Source organism: Centroberyx affinis, unplaced genomic scaffold (genome assembly GCF_046629955.1).
Source record: "Centroberyx affinis isolate AG114_WGS23_722 - 3 ecotype Tasmania unplaced genomic scaffold, CSIRO-AGI_Caff_v1 ptg001197l_1, whole genome shotgun sequence".
Classification (NCBI taxonomy): Eukaryota; Metazoa; Chordata; class Actinopteri; order Beryciformes; family Berycidae; genus Centroberyx; species Centroberyx affinis.
Genome location: NW_027279719.1, coordinates 94,490 through 117,544, shown reverse-complemented (window position 1 = coordinate 117,544; position 23,055 = coordinate 94,490). Strand labels below are relative to the sequence as shown.

Sequence of the window (23,055 nt, the reverse complement as noted above, 5' to 3'; positions counted from 1 at the left end):
TTTCAGATCTTGATAGATTATTCTATTTGCTGTCAGTCAGGACAGGTATAATGGAGCACATTTGAAATGGTTGAGCGGTTTATGGATTATCCCTGCATTCCACTGACAGGTATCCCATCACACAGAAAATTGCATGGTGCTTTCAGAAAGGTATTCCATTCCCTCTACTACACTTTATTTCTCTTCACTCATCCTTTCCCCCTGCTATTTCATTGTCTCAGTCCTCCTCTTTCTCTGTGGTGTCTCCCCGGTTCAATAGCGCTGCTCAGTCTTTCCTTCATGCCCTATAAAGGCCGCGGCCACGAGAAAGCCCATCTGCTCTTAGTGCTTTTATATATTTATTTGACTGCAGCAGTTGAAGGCGTGTTGGAAGTAGGCCGGCCTGTCGTGTCAAGCGGGGTTGTCAAACCCTGATGGGCCAAAGAGGCTGGCTCCGATAATGGCCAGCACATCTGAAGTCACTGGGTGTGTGTGTGTGTGTGTGTGTGTGAGTGGGGGACGGTGGAGCAGAGGGGGGCAGTGAGGCGGAATTGAACATGGTGTGGAGAATGAGAATGGAGGGGGATGAGATAAAAATAAAAACGTGCAGCCACGCTGCAGACGGGCGAGGCGCCCGTCGAGTAACCGCGCTCCGCCGACCTGAACCGGCTGGCTGCGGTCCACGTCAATAACAGTTCATTTTGCTCCATCTTGGTAATAATGGGGTTTCAATGAGGCATCAAATGAGTTCTGCTTGAGCAGAATCACTATTCAGCACAAAACTCTTGAATGCTACTGCTTACTGCTGCAGATACAATGCCTGCTTCAATGCAGCATTGACAAAGGGCAGCAGGGAGAGGCAGCCTACATACAGTGTGTCTGGATGATGGTGGGCGTATGGCCGCATGCAAATGTGCTGTTGTGGGCGCAGGCAAGCACGTGTCTGACTGTTAGATTCACATTCTTGATTCATTTAACAAATCTGCTAGCCGAGGCACTTCTAGACCTCCATCCTGAACACGAGCGAACACACACATTAACATATACTGCAAAAAATATTGAAATGTCATTTAATCTAGTATTGAGTCTTATTGTAAACCTTCTATATCTTATTCTTAATCTTATTGTACCTAAAACAAGTGAAAAAATCTGGAATCTAGATTGATATAATTTAACTTTTTTCCAATGGAAGAATCAGGTGGAGTGATCTGTCTTACTCTTATTCACTCTAAGATATTGACATTTGTCTCCAGAAAACTCCTGAAACAAGTGACACTACAACAAAAACAAGTGGATTGACTCACCCCCTTTAATTCAATAATGTTATATTAATAGATATGACACTAAATTGACTTGTTAAGATGGACGTTTTTACATTGTACATTCCTTTTGGTCCTCATGGCCCTCTAGGTAGAGGCGATCTGTTTCAGCAGGGCATTATGTATGCTACCACAGGCCAGCGGACAGTTCAGCCACTTAAATCACCTGAATTATTCACCAGAAAATGTGAAACACTGCATTAGCTCACCACAGTTACTCACCACAGCGTGTGTGAGTGTGTTGGTGTGTGTGTGTGTGTATGTCTGTGTATGTCATCATCGTTGTATCTACATGAAACTAAAGCACACTGGCAGGAGTGCAGCGGCCCTTCTCAGATAATGTTGACACTAATCTTCCCCTGGGATTGTGCTGAAGCGTACGAGCGTTGGTGTTTTCTCAACACCAGCGGGGAAGAGATAGTCTGCAGATCAAAAGGCTTGAGTCAGACTTAATTAAAAAAAATATTAATCATGTGTGTAGTTTTTTTGTTATTATACTTATACATAATAGTGCAGCTAATTGATTCATTAAGAATCGCAGCAGTCGGTTGGGTGCTGTGTGGAGTGAAAAGAAGGGAGAGGGAGGAAGAGAAAGAGAATACGTAACTTCAAACAGGAGGAAACAAAGCTTCAAGTATTAGGACACTTTAATAAAATGCACAATGTATAGAATTGGTGTGTAACAAAAGAGCCTTGGTGAATAGTTTTTCATATCAGTTTGCAAGTATTGCCGATTGTGATTTTTATGTTTATGGTGTTGAATTCATACTTGATTATGCACTGTCACCTACTGGTCAGTACGGGACATTTCACACTCTAAAGTCAAATAATCACCATCCCATATTATTTCAAACAATAGACCAAACAACAGAAAATGTGGCACATTTTATTTCTTTATTGAACAGCTAACTGTTTGGTCCTTACTTTCCCCCTGGGGGGTCAAAGGTCAAGTGCACAGCAGTCCCTAACAACCAAAGAGTTGCACTGAAAACACAATTATGAAAACAAATTCACTACAAAACACTCATTCTCCCACTGTGAAAACACACACAGCCACAAAAGGATCTGTGTACACTGTCATGGATAAAAAAAAAAATCCCTTTTCTTAACAGAATTCCTTAAAATAGACAACATCAAAATATTTGAGAAGGCCTAAACTGTGGGTCGGGGTTAAAGCCAGGGTGGAAAATCAGCCAGATGCTGCTAAATTTTAGCTGTGGCTGTTTGTTCTAGTCTACCAGGCACATTGGCAAGACAGCATTCACCATCTGGATTTTCTAAAAATAATATTTGGCTGGTAAAATAGCAACTATGGCTGCTGTTTTTGGAATCCATCAGCCACTGCGGTTACTTTCCTGCTCTACTTAAGGCACACAATTGTTCTTATGGTAAGAAATAACACTAAATCTGAGAAACCATTCGAAAAAAACACAGTGATATGTACAGTATATAGAGACTTTCGGATCTAACACAAATATTATAAAAGAGTGAAATTCCTATTTCTGGTCATAACCACACTTTTTTTTATTTAAGAGTTTGGGAAGCTTCTTCAATGTAGCTGACAACTCTGTTTCTAAATTAAGCAATCATGCGTCATGTTTGTTGATATTGTGCGGCTAAGATTATTAACCAGCCAGTGAGTCATAAATCTCAAGCTGTTGACTTAAACACAATTGGGTGAAACGTCAGGTAAGATCGGACCTGGCTAACTCTTGGCTACACAGGTTCAGCTCACTAGAGAGTTTTAGCACAGTAGAGAGTTCTAGCTTGTCCAGCATGAAATATCTTACAGCAGAGCCAATAAACAATAGAAAATAGTAGGCCACATGACATCTGTCCCTTGTCAGTGAGGCCAAAATGCATACTGAGAACTCTCTCCTTCAACATTTCTTGACTGACTGATTAAAAACATTTCTCATGCCCAGCCTTTTCTCGGAGTTTGCAGACACATTAATTTCAATCTGATGCCTTTGAAACAGTGACCTGTAAAGCCCCAGAGTCTTCTGCTCCAGTGTGAACTGTGTTGATTATTGAGAGGCCGTTTAGCAGAGTGATTTCGGTCGAACCTTCGGGAAAAGCTGAAAGAAAAACAACACCCCAGAAACATAAACATTCCTGTTGCGACCGAATTATGAACTGCAACGTGGAAACACAATCGTAAAATTAATGTTGAGTTAAAAAATCAGGATCTTACCCCAAAGTAGTTGTTGGGGACGAAGCCCTCCCGGCCGCAGAGCGAGGCCCACCACCAGTCCACTCCCTCGGGCTTCTGCAGGATGGTGACCATGTCTCCCTCTTTGAAGCTCAGCTCGTCCGCAGCCTGGGCCGGATAGTTCCACAGAGCGTACAGCACCCCGCTGTTCTCCGCCCCCATGGCCTCCTCCACACCTGACGCCACGCACAGGGAACAGCAAATAAATGTATGTCACGGGCTTGAGCCGTACAACAGCTAAGGTGTGTCCTTCAGCTGGGGTTAGACCAATATAACAGGCTGATATTGGCCTTTTATTAAATATCAGATAACAGCTGCCGATATGATGGAGGTTCTTCCCTGACCACAGCTACATAAAAACAGTCTGGAAAACCTGCAGTGGAATTTTATTTTCATTGCACATTTTATTTATTCCTTTAATTGTTGAGTTAAATTCTCCATTTAAAGGAGTGATGTATCCCAGAGTTTCCCCTACCATTGAACAGGTGGAGTGGAGAGTTTTAGTGTCTCATGGTCTAAATACTGTGTCAGAGAATAAAGAATAAAAATGTGGGGGGAAAACACAATATTTGGCAATTTTTTGGCATGAAAATGGTCAAATTTAAAGATTAACTTTTGGCACAAAATATCAGCTATCGGTCTTTAAAAACCCATATGAGCCAAACTCTAGAGCATCAGATAAAAGACTAAAATGTAAGTTACATGGCATATTTATAATAGATGTATGTTTTATGATGGATCTTTTACTTTTAGCATTTTACAGCATTCTACTCCTCAGCTGCATCAGCTATTTTGTGTGCTTGTGTGTGTGTGACACTCTTATCTGGGGGCAATTTACAATGACTCCAATGGTAGAATAGGCTTAAACCAGAATTACAATTAACCAATAGTCAAGAGTGCAAGATAGATGCAGCAACAGTCAAATTGTGTCATACAGTCATACGACCTGTCGAAGCTCAAAGTAAGGCTAAATGCCTTACGTATATGTAAATATGTAAATCTAAATTACATAACATATTCTACGATGGATTAGCATGATCTTTTACAGTGTAGTCTGGATGTGTGTGTGTGTGTGTGTGTGTGTGTGTGTGTGTGTGATCTCCTCACCCCTCAGGAAGCTCTCACACTCCTCAAACCCCACGGCGTAAGGATCACACTTCTGGGCGGCGGTGGCTCCGTCGCTCTCCGTCACCGCCATGACAGCAGCTCCGTTCCTCACCAGAAACTCACACAGCAGACGGTCGTTACAAGAGGCTGCGCAGTGCAGCGGAGTCCTGCAGGGCCGAGGACCGACCGGGATTAAACACATCTAGTAGTTTACTTTATTTTACTTTACTTAAAACCAGTGCTTCTCAACGTGGGGGACCACCGGGGGTCCTTGAGGGGGGTTCCAGGGGGTCCCCAGCAAATTTATGAATTGTTTAACCTTCACCATTATTTCATTTAACACAATTAGACAATGTAGAAGAATGACTATTTTGATCATAGTTTCACTGTTATCTCTCTACCTACAATACAGATAGTCATTGAATTCTGTACAAAATCATATCTAACAATAAAAATATTCTCAGATCCGGGTCCGAGAGACAAAATCTCATCAAATGGTGGTCTGTGGCCCAAATATGGACTAAATTATGGGTCCTTGATATGAAAAAGGTTGAGAATCACTGCTTTAAACCAATGTTACAAAGTGCTTCACAATAAAAACTAGAATTATACCTGGCCCCAATGAGAATCAAAACCCGAACCTTGGCTGTGTTAGTGCCACCATATACCCACTAAACTACACAAAGCCTGTATAGGAGGCACCGGTCCATGAGAGACGGGATAGGTGGAAAAGTATAAAGAAGTGTTTACCAGCCGTGGCTGTCCGGCGCACTGACATTGGCTCCAATGCGAACCAGGAAGTCCACCACATTGTAGTGGCCCCCACAGATGGCATTGTGAAGGGCAGTGATGCCCTCGTCATTGGGTCGGCTGGGGTCACTCATCTGCAGGGAAAACACACATTACACAGTGTTAGTTTATCAGCTAAACTTTAATCGCCTTAAAGGAAAAAATCCACCCTCAGATACTCTCACACTGTTAGATATCATCCATGTGTGACCTTCCAGGAGTTAATTTGTGAGGAAGTGCTGTGATTTATTTTTTCCCTCAAACCTGCCTCATCTACTTCTACTTCAGTTAGTGGTTTCCTACATTTGCCAGAATGCCCTTCTGGGACAACCACCAGAGAACGGGCCTGAACTTGTTGAATTCAGCTGTGGGTTATACATGTAGGTGAAGAGCAATAGCAATAGTGATAACATAGAGCAGTTTTTCCATTCAAGAAAATATTAGTCACGCCCCTTACTCAAAACAATGGTCTTGTGCATTGCATTCTGGTCTATTGAGGCTACTGTTGAAGGAGAAATTGGTCTCTCTCCTCTTCTACGATGGATTTCTCCCTGTTTGATTGTTGAACATCTCTTGGTGCAAAATGGCGGCTCTAGAAAGAAGCCCTCGCTCTTTGATTCTGAGCGACTGACACCAAAACCTGACGTTTACTGTTGATGTTTTACATCGCTGAAAAATCTTCTGCTATCACACTTCACTGTAGCTGCTGAAAATATCTCAACGTGGCGTCATCTTGTCTACATTTGGCCAGTTATCCGTGGGAATAAAATAAAAATACACAGCCAAACAACAAAACGGGCCCAGAAATGCAGGATACATTGCCAACAGCTGTTAAAAGTGTTTTAGGGTGGATTTCAATTAGGAGCTTGGGCTAGAGCTCCCCTCCTTCAACAGCTACAGTCGAGGCGTCCTTCAGAAAGCACTTCACCTCCAGCTGCTACACTGGAGTTGCTCGGTGGCCAAAAGCAGAAGCTGCTGCAACTGAGAAACTTCCAGGTGCGAATGTGTTTCTGCATGAATGTGAAGCAGGGGCTTGCTTAAAAAAGGGAATGCATACTCAGCAAGCCTTCCGTGGCAAAATAAAGGTTAAAAATAACATATTTTGCATCACTTTGTAAAGCCAGAATCCAGAACTGCAGCATATTTGGCACCGCAGTTTACTGTTTTAGTTTACTCTGATTTCACTGGGTTTAAGAGTTTTCCCTTCTCTTATTGACGGGAGCTGGTGATACAAGACAGCTGTCAGGGTCATGACCCTTGCATTATGTTACAGGGGATCTGAAAGTACAGTTATGTTATGTGTATATACTGATATAGTCTTTTACATTTTGGGTTTTGTGCAAATTTCTTTAAATCAATTTTACCCTTTGTCTACATGTTACATGATTTCAGTTTCTTGTATGAATTTATGTTTCAGGTTTATTAAGAATTGGTTTATGTTGAGTGCAATACAGGCAATTGTATTAGTATTATAGATATTATTATTCATAGACGTAGTATTAGTAGTAGTAGTAGTATTGGCAGTAGTAGTAGTAGTAGTAGTATTAATAGTAGTAGTAGTAGTAGTAGCAGCAATAGTAGTATTAGTAGTACTTGCACTCACACACACACACACACACACACACACACACACCTCCTGCATGGCCCTCTGCACCGTCTCCAGCTCCCCGACCAGCGACCCGTCCAGCAGCAGGACCAGCGGACTGAGTCTCGCTCGCCTCCCAGAGCCTCGACGCTCCCGACTGGACCGCCGCAGAATGGAGTGGTAGTTCTGACGAGACAAACAGAACCACAACTTACATCAAATAAAGCACTTTTTTTGGGAACTTCTTCCACTAAAGGGATTTAAAGACTGAAATGTAACATTAACAGCTTTGCCACAACTGATAATAACTTCCAGATGATGTAATTAATTAATGTAATACTGTAATACTGTAATACTTCTCCAGCAACTTATTACATTCACAGGTTTTATTATAATTTCAGCCCATTTAGAGTTATTGCATTATCAAGCATTTATTACATTATCTACAAGCTCATGTCTTACTCTGTGGTCATGGGGGAGCGGTGTGGATGTCTGCGGCACGGGGAAGGGGGAAGGAGGTGTGGCGCTGTCCTCTCCCTCTGAGGAGCTGCTGGTCTCGCTCCCTTGCTCCCCCTTCTGCTGGAGGCCCTTCCTGCGGAAAAGCTTGTTGATGAGATGCTTGTACTGGTTGGGCTGGTAGTGGGAGACCTTCTTCAGTGGTTGGGACAGATCCACGGAGCCCCGTCTCTTCAGGGCTCGGGGGATTTCCGCTCGGATACGGAGAAGCTCCTCCAGGTCGGGGATCTCCTGGTTCTGGGCTTCGGGGGCCACAACCGGCTGCAGCCTGGTGGGGCTGAGGGGCCGGGGGGCGGGGGCCGCCTTCATACCCCCCTCTGACATGCTGGGAGTCTCAGAAATCACAGGCATGTGATGATGAATAAGGTCCAGCCGCTCTAACTCTGCATCTACGTCCCCCGCTTTCAGCACTGCAGAGACGGAGACCAAACCACAGAGATGCAGCAAAATTAGCTTACTTAACAAAGATCCTGTGAACACAAATCTATTGCAGGAAAGTGTAACAGAGTGTGTGGGCAGATGTATGATGTGCAAGGGTGGAAGTAACTAATTACATTCACTCACGTTAGAGTAATTGACTGTATTTTTTAAAGTCAGTAATTTTACTTTTACTTAAGTGTTTTTTTCCTCCCTTTGTACTTCACTGAATTTTAAATGACATCCATTACAGAGTACAGATTTTGTACTCTCTCCATAAGCAACAGAAACTGGACCATTGTAAATTGTAGAGCCGTTCACAGTGAACAGTCAGTCAGCGAAGAAGAGAAAAGTAATCTGGCTTTACTTTTATTGTGTAATTTTTAATTTTTAGAATTAAAAGAATCTAGTTGAACTCTGTCCTCTCGTCCTTTTAGAATCACATGGAAAAGATCACATGTAACAACATTCTCTTTTCTAAAAAGTAAAAGTAACTTTTACTCTGAGTACATTTTAAATGAGCTACTTTTCAGTAGATTTTTACACTAGTACTTTCACTTCTACTTAAGTAAAATATCAGCAAAGTAACAGTACTTCAACTTGAGTAGGAAACTCTAGTACTCTTTCCTCCACCGGTGATGTGTTTCCATACCTTCACTGTATAAGGCCGGCTGCCTCAGCTCTGGTGGGGGGGGCTGTGGCTGGAGGAGAGGCTGGGGCAGGAACTCTCTGGGCAGCGGTGCGGCCGGCAGGTAAGGCGGCATGTCTCCGTCTCCTCCCAGGACTCTGGGGTGGCAGGTCGGCCCCGCGGCCCAGTGGGGGTTCTGCAGACGCATGATGACAGACAGAGGGATGGGCCTGCGCTGGCGGGCCTGGGCGGAAGCGGGGGGGATGGAAATACGGGAGATGATGGGCTGAGGGTGGTAGGGGGAGTGGGCCGGGGACGTAACGTCTGGAGGAACTGATATACGGGCGTTACGGGGGAGAGATCCATGGGAGGGCTGGAGAGGTCGAGAGCGAGAATCCTGGAGAGGCGGAGACAAACAGTAAAAGGGGATGAACTCAGTAAATCAAAGAAAAAAAAACCCAAAGCATTCTTGCTATTCTCACACCTAAGCCTGGACGGGAAAAAAGGCAACAGTTTTATGTCATAAAATAAATCACTCTGTGTGTATATCCCTTAATAAAGAAATGAGAGTTCTTAAGCTAGTCTGCAGACACTATAGAGAGGGAACAGTTGATATACTGTAGTTAAAAAGCCTCTATTGTGATGGTATGTCTAGGATACATATTAAGAACAGCCGACCGGTTTCGACCACAAGACTTGGGGAAGTTTTTCTTCCCTATTTGAGCAAGCGTGCCTGCAGATTGCCTAAGATTGGATCCTAATTCTAGGCTTCTAGGCATGTGCACCACTCCTTCGTGAGCACTTTGACGCTATCTGAAGCTGTAAAAATATTTTTCGAGCACTTCCTGTGTTTCATCTATCTTCTCTAAAAAATACTCTACTAACAGTCCGTTGGCCATTTCACTCTGTTCTTATCTGTGAAAAACAATGGCAGGCTAGTGGTACCTCCTGTTTAGGTGGATATCTGCAGTTTCTCAAGGACTCAAAGAGGGAATGGTGTGCCATTTTAGTTAACATTGTAAACGTGGATTTCTTATAAATGCAGGAAAGAACATATGAGCCAAGATAAAAGTCATAAAAGCAAAACTCTCACAGTACTTATTTGATCTATCTCTCTATCAACACCACACACCTTTTTGGCGCTGGGAGCAGGAGGAGGACCGTCCAGGTTGGATTCCCTCCAGTTGCTTTTTGGCACCGACGGCCTCAGCCACTCTGTCTCTGCAACAGGAAGGTGCTAAGTTAAAAAACAGAAAACACACACTGGGCGCCGGTGGCAGAGAGCCAAAGTTCCTGAGCCCTTAAATTGTTTGCCCTGTCCTAATGCTACGACTCTGGACACAAAGTAAAAGTTGCATTAACAATGGCGTCTTTCATCTGCCGGAATGTAAACAAGCAGCGGTCATGCTGACTAACTGTCATAGGTGTGGTGAGGTTTCCTCTCGTAAGACGCGTCCAGATCTGTCTCATTCCACTTGCCAGGGCTCTTTTGCCGCTGCACGCCCTCATCTGAGAGAGAGAGAGAGAGAGAGAGAGAGAGAGAGGGAGAGAGAGAGAGAGAGAGAGTAAGAGAAGAAAGAAAGAGAAAGAAGCAGAAATTATAGAAGGAAGCTTGGAAAGAATAGTACAAACTGGGTTGCAAGCATGTTGAGCAAATGACCCAAAAAAATTCAATAAAGTCTTGACACTCCAGACAGGCCAGTGTTTCCCTCCAGAATTTTATTTGTGGAACGACGGAAAAACCTCTGAAACAGTACTAAAATTCTCCACTGAAACCCAGAATAATGAAAGTCTTGTAGGTGGGTTGGCAGCTTCTTCAGGAAAAGTGGCCCAATGCACCGACTCAGTGGTAGAGGAAACTCTGTTACAGACACTTCTTGAAAAGTTAATGTGCACTGGAGACAAATGAAGATAAATGAGATAAATTAAATTATCTTACTCCAAGATTTTAAGGCTCAATAGCAGATTAAATCAGCGGTTCTCAAACTGGGGGTTGGGAGATCATTTTGGGGGGATCGCGAGATGATTTATGGGATAGGAAAAAAACATATTTCTACTATACAAGTTTATTATCATGAGTAATTATTCTGTTTTTTCTTGTATCTTTGCTTTTTTCTTGTGAAATACTCACGGCCTCTTCTGATAATCAAATGAAATGACCTGAAAAGGGAAATAATTTTTTGGGTGAACTGTTCGCCACTCTGCATTTGCAGCCTGCGATGGGGGTTGCAAATAGGCATCGCTTTGTTTTAAAGGGTCATTTAAAGGTTGAGAGCCACTGGATTAAATGTTTTTTTTTATTTTCGGTTGTACGACAGAAGCCCTGAAAGGCAAGATGGGAAAAAAAACATGTTTATTTAAGTTTATCTCATCCGGACGAGTTACTAAGTTGTTTGGATGAGATGAACTTAAAATTTGGCAGCACATTTTTTTTCTTGCATTGCCGTTCTTGGCCTCCATACGGTTGCTTTTGAGCTAGTTAATCAGTTTCTACTGTCTGTATCAAACTGTACAGTCACAGACCGATGTTTACCCCAGATTTTTATTCTTGAAAGGGTGAAAAAGCCTCTGAAAAAGCATTTAGATCAGGCAGACGCTGGAGAGACAGTAAAACACTGGATCACTAAAGCCACTCACCAGCTTGCATGAACCCGCCAAAATTCCGGGGCAGCGTGCTGGATATGGGATGACTGAAAGGCCGGGGGGAGGGGCTTCTGTCCTGCCGCGGGGACCTGCGGCCCATCTGGCTGCCGTCGTAAGGGCTCAGCAGGTTGGAGGAGGGGTGCAGCGGAGCGGACCAGGACGACTGGTCAAAAGAAGCAGCCGTGGGGCTCGGGGAGGGGCTCCGCTCCACGTAACTGACCGAGCCTCGCGGGCTCCTGCTGTAACGAGAGGGGGAGTTACGCCTCTGGGTACGAGGCGACTGTTTGGGGCTCATCTGACCGTACGAGTAAGTGTCGGGTCCGAGGTGGGGGAGCGGAGAGTGTCCGTCCCTGCGGGCCTGGGGGGACGTCAGCGGGATGGGGGAGAAGACAGGGGAGAACGGAGGGGTTTTGGTGCTGGGGACGATGGAGTCCATGGAACGAGAGGCTGTTGAGCTCGGGGAGTACGGCATGGAGCTGGTGCTGTCGTTACTGCTGCCACCTGAATCCCTGGGAGTGAGGGAGGTGGAGGTGGAGGAGCTGGACAGGTCGGAGTGAGGCTTCTCTCTGGAGATCAAAGAGCCGGTCTGCAGGGAGAACACAGCAGAGCGGGGGTCAGTGCAGGAATTAACTCATCCAATTCAACTGAGGAATTGCAATCAGAAATTGAAAAAAAAACAGAACTTGAAATTTAATTCAATTCAATGAAATTCTGTGAAACTCCATGTTTTGTTTTTTTTCTTACCACATATCTGAGATTACACATAGTGTTATATATTATCAATACTGAATATCATAAAATGTTAAAGGTGCCTTGCAGGTGGTATTTGATGCATAACATGTCATCATAATCCATACATTATGACTGAATGTATTTGATTTGTTTAACTGTCTTTTATCTGATTTATAATGTTGAGCGAGAAGACAAACTCTCTTAGAAGTTTCATGGAATTTAATGGAATTCAATTCTGTTTCCTGTCATTCCAATTCAATTCCAATTCTGTTTCCTTGGAGCTGGGTGACATTCACATTCCAACTCCAACTGCAGGAATTGAATTGGAATTTAACATGTATTCTCAATTCAATTCATGAATTTCCCCAACTCTGGAACACAGGTCAGGACGGGACAGAACAGGAAATGCATGCACATTTTGTACACACACAGACACATCCAAACATACACACACTATATAGTATATCACTGATACAAACAGACAGATGTGTGTGTGTACCTGAGACCCAGGCTTTGCATTGTCGCTGGAGGAGGCCTCCTGCAGCAGGGAGTTGAACTCTCTGGATAACTCATCTGCTGTAGCCAGGGAGGCGTTCAGGTCATCATTCATGATCTGGACTGGATATAAACAACACAAGTATCACAGACTATTAGTATGGAATAGTCCCCCCATGTGGTTTTCTCATGGAGCAAAAAGAAAAACAAGGATGTGATGAAACACGTTGCACACTCACACAGCATGCTGCTGCCAAAGCCCGTCTGAGAGCTCATGGCTGTGACGTTGCAGCGTCCGGCTCCTGAAAAAAAAAAAAAAACAGAAAACACACCAAAGCTATTAGGGCAAAAGTCTCAGACCAAGTTCGTTTCAAACCGACACGGCTTCACAACCTCATGAGGTGAATTTGCATTTAGCACCTCAGTCACTTTTACAGGACTCGACACGCTACAAAGATTCGCATGAACAGGCCCGGCCTTCTGCCCTCTGAGTTCTTCCCATTCCATTCAACTCAGCCTTTAGCTCAAAGTTTAATATGATAAAATTAGGAGCTGCAGTGTCTCCAAGCTGTGAACGGGGAGTCTTTCACCCTGCTCCCTCCCTCTCCCTCCCCCTCCCCCTCCCTCTCCCCTCAGGCTCTCTGTGTGAGGGAGCGTCAACCTTTTGTGGTTTCATAACCAGAATGCCCTTCATGTCTAAACAAGCCACGCTTTCCTCATACCTCAGCAACTGCAAAGAAACCTTGTAGGCATACTTTATTATTATTTATCTGCAATGTCAATCTCTGTCTCAATGTGTTGTGGCCCCTGTCAACACCCTGGGCTGCTGGGAACAGCTGCCCATCCTGCCCTTCCTGCTGATTCACCCCCCAGTATCTATAAAGCCAGGTGTTCCAGCTTAGCATCATAGATGACTGGTCTCTGAAAGCCAGCTTCAGACGCACACAGAGACAGGTGCAGCACACGGCTAGTCTACTGGATGACAGGCTACACTGATACTCCAGACAGCTGGGTATGCCAACAGGTGGGTTAGTCCAGACTGGGAGCACAGAGCTACTCAAATTATGTATAAATGCAGAAAATGCTCTGTATGTCTAATAATGAGTTAAAATGACATTGACTGCATCTATTAACATAATAATAATAATAATAATAATATTTATTATTATAACATAATAAATGGGATGTAATTCTTCACAATTATCCATTTCTGGTTTGATTTCTGTTGGTCTAAACCTAAGAAAGGTTCTTTCCGTTGCATGTTGCAGGCTCATAAATGTGCCAAAATTGTATTAAAATCTGTGTAGTTGCTGGCAGTTTATCCAAATGTTTTGAGCCATCCTACATTTCTCTCACCTGTCCCTCATTTGCTGCAATCCTGCCTGTGTCTAATTAATAATATACATACCAGTCAGTTAGACAAACAGACAGACAGAAAGTGAGGACCAAGCGTCACTGATGACTCAACATCTATGCACCACTCCACATTTGCGTGAGCCACAGCTGCCAAGTTTTTTTGGGTATATTTGCTACTTAAAGGAAAAATCCAAACTCAGATACTCTTACACTGTTACATATCATCAATTTGTGATGTTCAGTGCATTCCAGGAGGTTTTTTTGTGATGAAATGTTGTAATTTTTAATTTTGGTGTGCCCACTTTCACCTCAGCCATGCCTCATCTACTTTGACGTCAATTAGTGATTTCCTGTTTCCCAAGATGATGTTCAACAACAGCCAGAAAAGCAAGTTCTTTTTGTGCTGTGTAGGTGGAGGTGCAGAGAGTGATAATGATAATGATTAAAAAAAGCTGTTGGAGTGGCCGTTGTGTTTCACACACTATTGAGGCTGCTGTTGGTGGAGAAATTGGTATCTCTAATTTTGTATTTTGCTTTGCTTTACGTTTTGATTCGGCACCAGAATTTAATTTGGGCAAATAGGGCAAATCTACATCATCTCAATTAGGATGATAAGAGGATAAGACGGGTGCATTTTTACATTAAAATGAGATAAAACGGCATCTTTACTTCCTTGATTTGATGCGTTTCCTGTTGAAACAGGATGTTGGGGTGGGACAAAACACAGTGAGGGATCATTGTGTCTTCTTTCAAATCACTTCTCAAGACACACTTCTACAGACTGGCCTTTATGTAATTGTTTTATCCTGTTTCAAATCTTGTGTTTTTTGCCATGTGCTTTCTATTACTGTCTGTCTTCTGTGCTACTGTCTGCCTTCTGTACTGCTGCCTGCCTTTCTTTTTGGAGTTTTTTCCTCTTGTTTTCTGTAAAGCACTTTGCAAACTCTCTTTTCAGAAAGGTGCTATACAAATAAAGTTTATTATTATTATTATAATTCAAAAATCTAAACCAATGGAATATCAGTCAGGGAGAGAAAGGCGGTTTTATTTGCTGGGAGGGAGAGACGGGACTGTTCAAAAATCTCTGATGGTTTTATTGGTTGGAATTCATATTCACGCCTACTGGTACAGCATGAGGTCACCGTTAAAGATACTGTGTTTTCCAGTAAGTACGGTAAAGTAAAAAGTAAAGGGAGTTCATTTGATGGAGACTTTAAAAGCAGCCCGACCTCAGCCTACAATATCTGACGGTACTTATCCCACTTAGCGCCTGGATTAGCCCCCAGCACCAGTCTAATATTAGTCAGGTTACAGAGGAAAATATGTATTATATCTAAGGTCATCATTCCCGCCTTTCCCCTCCCTCCGATTCACACACACACACACACATGTACAAACAGTACCGTCAGACAATAAGTATCCCAGACTGTGTGTACTGTAGCAGAGGCTTGGTAGACTCACACCAGGTCTCACATTCCACACCACGCCTCCCTGTGAGGCATTCAAGCGCCGCCTGGGACGGCTCCTGTTCAGCTTATCTCTGTTTGTCAAGAACAGCACACACAAAAAAGATTACTCTCTCTCTCTCTCTCTCTCTCTCTCTCTCTCTCTCTCTGAGTCATACAGGTCAGGTCGATCACTCGCTCACTAAACTCTCCCCTTCCTGCCCAGCAGTTCGTCGACCCCGCCCCTTCCCTCCCGGCTGCACTCTCGCCTTCTTTTGCATGACTTCACTGGTTCTTCAAGGAGTTACTGTGTACTGTGTTGTGTAATGTAACTTAACTCAGTGTGGTACACAGTTGATACACCACTGAAGCCAGAGGACTTATGATTTCATTGCCTACATTAGGGTTATTTTATTTTGTTTTGTTTTGTTTTGTTTTGTTTTGTTTTGTTTTGTTTTGTTTCTTCATTCATTAATTCATTCATTTGTTTGTTTCATTCATTCATCCATCCATCCATTCATTCATTTGTTTGTTTGTTTCATTCATTCATTCATTCATTTGTTTGTTACTTTATTTGGGTAGTGTTCTCTCTTTACACTGGCTCTATTGTGTTAACATGTGTGTTAACCTATGGAAAGATATTGTAAGTAAACATACTGTGCAAACACCTAATGAAAACAAGGGTGTAACAACACACATAGTATGAAAACAGTTTTCATTAAGTGCTAACACAGTGTTGTGTTGGGCCATTGTGAAGTAACGTGACCTCGTTTCCTTTGACATTTCATGCATCTTCTTGTCGTTCTGTTATTTTCTGTTATTTAGATTCTGGAGTTCTACAGTTTATTTGTGTCTTTGTTTGTCATCTTATTTTTTGTTGTCTGTGTTATTTATGCGTTTCTTTTTTTAGTTTTGAGAGAAAGTCCTTGTATACTTGTGGATGAGCAGAATGGATTCAGAAAACACAGGTCTTGTTTAGATCATATTTATACTATTTTTCATTCACTATATTTATAAATCTAGGCTACTTTTGTATGTTTTATCGACTTTCAAAAAGCGTTTGATTGTGTTGACAGGGAATTACTTGAGTTTATACTTATCTCGGCTGGTGTGGATGGAAAATTTTATAAAGCCATTAAAGCTTTATATAAAACCCCAGTTGCCTGTGTGCAGGTGAATGATATGAAGACTGGGTGATGTTCTCTCTCCTACCATTTTTGCTCTGTATTTTAATGATTTAGCCCAGCAAATTAAAAGTGAAAACCATGGATTACAAATAGGTGATGTGAAGCTGAATATCCTGTTATACAGGGACAGAGGCGGAGGTGCAGAACACGCTAAATACTGTTAATCTCTGGAGTAGGAAATGGAGATTATCGATTAATCGGGAAAAAACTCAAATCATGCACTTCAGAAAAATAGGAGTAGGTAGAAGTACCTTTCATTTTCATGCTGGAGCTATGTCATTAGCATATACCAGCTCATATAAATACCTTGGATTTACTTTGGAGGAACATTTAACGTTTGAAGAGGGCATTAGTGTTTTGGTTGAATGTTGTTTTCAATGAAGCTGACCAGCAATATATTTTCAGAAATGGTTTAGGATGTAGTGTTCACCATAGTAAGCGCAGGTTATTTCTCGACTATAAAGAAAAATCAGCTACTGACATCTGGCTCAAACCAAAACTTATAACATATAATCAAATTAAAAACATGTATAGTCCAGAAACTTATGTTACTTTACCCTTGGAAGGATCCAGAAGACCTGTGTGTGCCCAGTTGAGAACTGCGACCCTCTGTCTGGCAACTGAGGTGGGCAGTTTCAATTCTACTGATGAGGAGGAGAGACTATGTACTGTATGTGAACTGGGTGTTGTCGAAGATGAATTTCACCTTTTGTTTCACGGTACGTTATACAAGGAACTAAGACTGCTTTTATTTGAGAAAATGCAAAACAAGAAGCCTGAGTTGTTCTGGTTAGGAGATTAGGTTAAGTTGGTAGTCAGAGAGGAAGTTTTTAGTGTGGCCACTTTCATTGGGAAAGCATGGAAACTGAGAATGGAGAAGCTGTCTATTTGAATGTCTGACTTTGATTTATATGCTTTGATTATTATTTGTTTCTGGTTCTTTTTGTTTGGTAGAACGTAACGTCTCTGTGACATTATTAAAAATCATCTATCTATCTATCTCTACAATATTTGGCAAATAAAAGTTTCTGATTCTGATTCTGATTTTGAGGTGAGGAGTTTTTATAAGCCCCTTTTTTTTTTGCTTTTTTTTTTAATCTCAGCTGCATCATGAGTTGCTCATTTGCATCTCCTCTTTCTGTGTTTTTCTTATCAGGCTATTTTATCGCTGTGCAAATAAACTAAGATAAACTAAACAGCCAAGGTAAAGACCGAGTAAAATTAAGGCTTCAGTCTAAGAACCATATTAGTGAATTTTGAATTTCTTTGAACAGCCAATGTACAGCCAGTTGTCATTAGGTCAGTCATTAGGTATCAATTGGAGTGTAACTGTTACACATGAAAGTACACAAACTCTACTGTCTATAACTATGAATGCACACAATATATATAATGACATTTAGAAACATTAATCATCTTAAAACCATCAAATTTAAACCATCAAACTTAAAGTGGACTGCATCTTCAAGAGCAATTGCTTGGTAAAATACACTATTGCTCTCTTTTCAGTTCCTTGAATGGTCTGGTAACTAGTCATTTGAGAGACACTAGAGTGTTTACGTTGCAGTTTACTAAGTTGGTTCAACCTTATAGCATTTAAGAATTAATTGTCTATACTACTAATGCCAGAAAGATGCAGGATAAAAACATAAAGGAGGACTTCTACAATTAATAGCTACCCCTTTTGTATGTTTTTATTTAGTTTGAAAGCTTTGTTTTGACCTTTGTAACTTGGAAACTGTGCAACTGACAGTCAGATAAGCACAGAGATCACTGTGGGAAGTAAAAAGGAGATTTAAGGATTATGGACAATAATCATTAGGCTAGGCAGAATGGCAGGGTGTGTCTGTCCACGACGACAACCAGTCCCTCCCTCCCTCTCTCCCGCTCCTCTCATGTTCTTCACCGACAAATGACAATTACACATCTGACTGATTCGGTGGTTTCTGTTGACCTCCTCCTTCCCATCCATGACTCCATTCATTTCCTCCCTCTCCTGTTTCGGTATCATCTGCCCCTCTTTCATATCCTTTCTCCAGATCTGCCTCGCTCTCTCTCCCTATTCACTCCAGGCAGGGAACTTGGCTGAGGCTGAATGATAAAGACACAAGTGAACAGTTCTCTATGCCTTTTTTCTCTAAGATGCCAATCTGGCTGTACTGAATCACACAGGCAACCCAAAACTAAAAGATGTCCCACAGGTGTGTATAAAACCCATAAAACTCCTGCAGATCAACACAGCTGGGTTTAGAGGGAAAGCAGTGAAAAGCATGGGTCCTGCTATTAACACGCAATTCAGGACAAGCTTCTTTATTTGCTCTTGCTCAGCTTGATTTGGATTCAGTGCTCTAAATTCCCAGCAAGGCATTCAATCATGCCACAGTCCATTGCCAAAGTAAGTAAATGTTCAACGCACTCTTTACATTGGCCCACCACTATCTCATGTGATGGATGTTGGGATTCGTCTGACAGGAGATTAAGGTCAAAGTGAATTGAGTAAATGCAGGTAGGAGGTGCTGTGTAATTATTGGGTAAAATATCAGGAATCTGTGTCACTGCGCTCTAGGGAAGAGAATTATTAACCCGGTGTTTTTGTGACTTTTCTTCTGCATTGTCTGCCGGCACCGCAGAAAAGCAATGCTTCCAGAAAAGTGTCTCCAAAGAATACTGCCTCAAGTCTGATTTGATAATACTGCCAGGAAGCAGCACACACTAGTTGTTGTTTCTCACCTAAATTAGTCAATTTTGGTTCTATTAATGAGTGATCAGTTTTACAGTATGAAGAAATAGATGGCCTAGCCCAAGTTGCTCACAGCTTAATCATGTCTTCTGCCTCCAAACCTTAACAGCGTGACTCTCTGACACAGACTGTCCCTACCCAACGCACCCCACCCACTTACTTTCTTTATAACGCTGACACCCAGACCTCTTCCCTAGTTAGTCATTGAAATGCCTAACCTTTCTACCTACATAAACACATCAATGAGCACACGCACACACACACACACACGCACGCACACACACACACACACACACACACACACACCGGTAGCGCATTCCATTCACCAGTCAACTGTCATTGCCAAAGGAAACAGCCTTACACAAAGCAGCTCTATTGATCTTCAAATACGGGATGACAATTATCTGCAGGCCAGGCTGCAGCAGGAATAATGATATATGAACTAAAGCATATTACTGGAGCCTCATTATGATAACAACTAATCCCTTACCACAGTACAAATTGTTTACTCTCCTGTGTTTGTCTGTGGCGTTGTAGACTCATTTGTCCGTGTGGCTTCTAACACTATGCCAGCTATCTTCTTCCCTGCTACTGTGTTCCCTAGCATGTGACTCGGGAATCTCTCGGTGCAACACAACATAACAGAGTGGCATTCCTGGCGAGTTACACGCTACACCTAAAGCCCAAACACTGTGTCACACTCAGCTGAGGTGCAGAGGAGGCAGTGCAGGGGGCCACTGCTATGTGACAAATGTGTGTGCGTGTGTGTGTGTGTGTGTGTGTGCATGTGTGTGTGTGCATGCAGGGGAGAGTCACATCCACAGGTATTCTGCTGGCAGTGACAGACTTACAGCACCAACAATTAATCCGATAACAGGTTACAGCAAGTGCATCACACAATGCTGCCCAGCTGGTTTTTAAACCAAGACCCGGTTCACACAGCTGGAGAAATGCCATTCACATCTTGTTATGACAAAGTTTATTTTGCTGTCTCTCTGCAGATCTCTACTGAACAACCTAGTTGTTAAGTAGAATAAATAATTGTTACACGTTTCTAGTCATAAGAAATGCTATGAGAAATAACTCTAGTAATCCTGTAATACATTTTTAAAGGATACTGTTTGCTGCCTGAGGAAGAGCATCAAGCTTGAAACGCATTGCATCTGAGTAGCTGCTAAACCTATTAGCCTTTATTTGTGTTCATTTATTGCTTTGAAGTGCTTGGATTTGTTAGCACTATTTACTTCCTGTTTTGTGCATTATATGCTTTTCCACCTTTTCTATTTGAAGTTTTTCTGACCCGATTTATTTCCACTGCCTTTTTATGTGGAGAAGGATACTGTAGAAATATCACAGCAACATTAAAATATCATGCAGCTAGGCTACTAAATGTCACAATATTACACTATAGAACATCCTGTAGTAAAACAGCAGATATCATAAAAATATAATAAAGTGCGATAAGGTCAACCATAAACTCATTATTGTGTACCACAGACACAGTATAGCTCCCTATAGGAATATCAGAGGACATTATATCTGATATCTGTAGGATATATAGTGATTTTTCATGGTTTAGGGGTAAAGGGGCTATACCAGACTATAGAGGGCTGTAAGTTTTATGACTGAAAGTTTTAGGTCATTGTTAGTGAATGGTACTTTACTGCACATCCATGTCCAGCAGCTGGCTGGAGCATGTAAGCCTTCCTCCCTCTCTTTCCTTCCTACTGGCTGTGTGGACTGAGGCAGAGCAGGCAGAAATGGAAACATCTGATTTTCATTAGTTTGAGAACAAGCTCCTCCTCGCATTCAAGTCCTCTTACAATGAACTAAGGAAACATAGAGAGAAATCTACAAAAGAAAAAAAAAGTATTCATATAATATACTTTGGAGCAATGTCAGACTCAAACGTAAAATACACCTACTGAAGCAACAGAAATCAAACATTATCAATAAAACATAATACACGGAACAATAATAATCCTTGACTTCATACATTATCCCACGCAGTGAGAGCTGCGTAGGCTACGAGGCGAGTTAAAAACCTCCTTACCTTATAAAGGAGACCTTTGTTCTTCAGTTCAAAACTCAAGGTGAGACTGAGCCCTCACCAAGTTATTTTCCCCTGAAGTCGGTCTGATCAGTCTGTCTCTCTCTCTTGTGGCGGCGGCTCAGACATTTAGTCATAGCTGCGTACTGAGTGGAGTTATTTTGGCTCCTAGTCCAGCCCCCTCTCCGCTCCGCTGCTCCGCTGTAACCCGAGCCAGGTGCCGCTGCCGCAGCTGGCTCAGGTGAGCGAGCCCGCCCGGTGCTGTACTGACATCTGCTTCTTCTGCTGGAAGATACAGGCAGATTTACACTGCGTCATTCCCATATATTGATATAGCTTACATATTGATACTACTACTGCTACTACTATTCCTACTTTTTCTGGCCTTATTTTAACTATTTTACTCTTGTGAAGCACTTACTACTACTACTGCTACTACTACTACTACTAGGCTACTGCTACTAATAATCAGTGGTGGAAAGTAACTAAGTACATTTACTCAAGTACTGTACTTAAGTACAATTTTGAGGTACTTGTACTTTACTTGAGTATTTCCATTTTATGCTACTTTGTACTTGTACTCCACTAGGCTACATTTTAGAGGGAAATATTGTACTTTTTACTCCATTACATTTATTTCACAGCTATAGTTACTAGTTACTTTTCAGATCAATATTTTATATTTAAAACATTTGATCATCTTTATAAAATAACTATAAAATAGCATTGTTATAGATTAGACTACCCAAAAGTATAGCTACATTGTTAAGATTAGCTTCACGTTGACAACTTTAAAATGCTGCTACATGTATGTCAATAAATCAGTATTAATATTCCAATAATTTATGAAAAATATAACTCTCTAAATGGGGACAGTTTGCATAATGAGTACGTTTACTTTGATACTCTAAGTACATTTTGCTGCCAATACTTAGGCTATGTACTTTTACTTAAGTAAGATTTTGAATGCAGGACTTTTACTTGTAATGGAGTATCTTTACATTGTTGTATTGCTACTTTTACTTAAGTAAAAGATCTGTCTTCCACCACTGCTAATAATAATGATAAACTTTATTTCTATAGCACCTTTCATACAAAATTGTAGCCTAAAGTGCTTCACATGATAATAAATAAAAACAGGAAATAAAATAAGCTAAACTTAAATACTTAACAGGCAGTAAAATAGTTGATACAAAATAAAAGAGTAAAACAGGATAAACAGGTTATTAAGGCTAAAGGAATGAGGAGAAAGAAGAATATGAACATACAAGCCTATGTAGAATAAACTTAATTAAAAGTCAGATTCAAAAGATATAGTGTATGTCTTTAATTTTTTCTTAAAAATACCGAGACTATACAGAGAATATTATGGCCAGGAATGCAATGGAGGGTAACCATCTAAACTCAATTGCCCATCTTTTTATTTATTTGCGGAATAGAGTTTATCCCATGGATGTATAGTTCCTACATCATAGCAAGTCGTATCAGACTGGTTTGAGGTGTATGAAGATAAGGGTATTCAAATGAAAAATAAATAGATTAATGTTTTTCTGATGATATAATTGCTTTTTGTTTATACTGCTGTTGTTAGACTACATAGATTACATGATAATCATAGACTGGAGGTCAGAGTTTCAGTACCACAGCATCACTGATAATGGAAATGACATTCAGTATAGTTTTAAATATCAAGTCATCATGAGTAGCTTAACATTATAAACACAGTGAGTCGATTAATTGTAATGAAGCTATATTTTGTCACACAGAGGTGCGGACGGCTGCGTAACTGGCTTCATGAATAATAACAATACGTCATCGCGTAACCTCTACGTGCTCCGCCCCTTCGGTGAATGAA

The 23,055-nt window shown here is 41.7% G+C and overlaps 1 protein-coding gene across 1 annotated transcript; it reads right to left on the bottom strand.

Moving 5' to 3' along the window:
- Positions 1-1,957: 1,957 nt before the first annotated feature.
- ppp1r13l (protein phosphatase 1, regulatory subunit 13 like) lies at positions 1,958-21,339 on the bottom strand. Its single transcript, XM_071524427.1, has 13 exons — positions 21,204-21,339; positions 12,662-12,724; positions 12,427-12,545; positions 11,190-11,781; positions 9,969-10,061; positions 9,685-9,773; positions 8,577-8,949; positions 7,454-7,917; positions 7,040-7,177; positions 5,368-5,501; positions 4,618-4,784; positions 3,493-3,686; positions 1,958-3,376 (listed from the first exon to the last, which is right to left on the bottom strand). Exons 2-13 carry the CDS (start codon positions 12,696-12,698, stop codon positions 3,341-3,343), a joined length of 2,436 nt encoding a protein of 811 aa, XP_071380528.1. The 5' UTR covers positions 12,699-12,724; positions 21,204-21,339; the 3' UTR covers positions 1,958-3,340.
- Between the last annotated feature and the right edge of the window lie 1,716 nt (positions 21,340-23,055).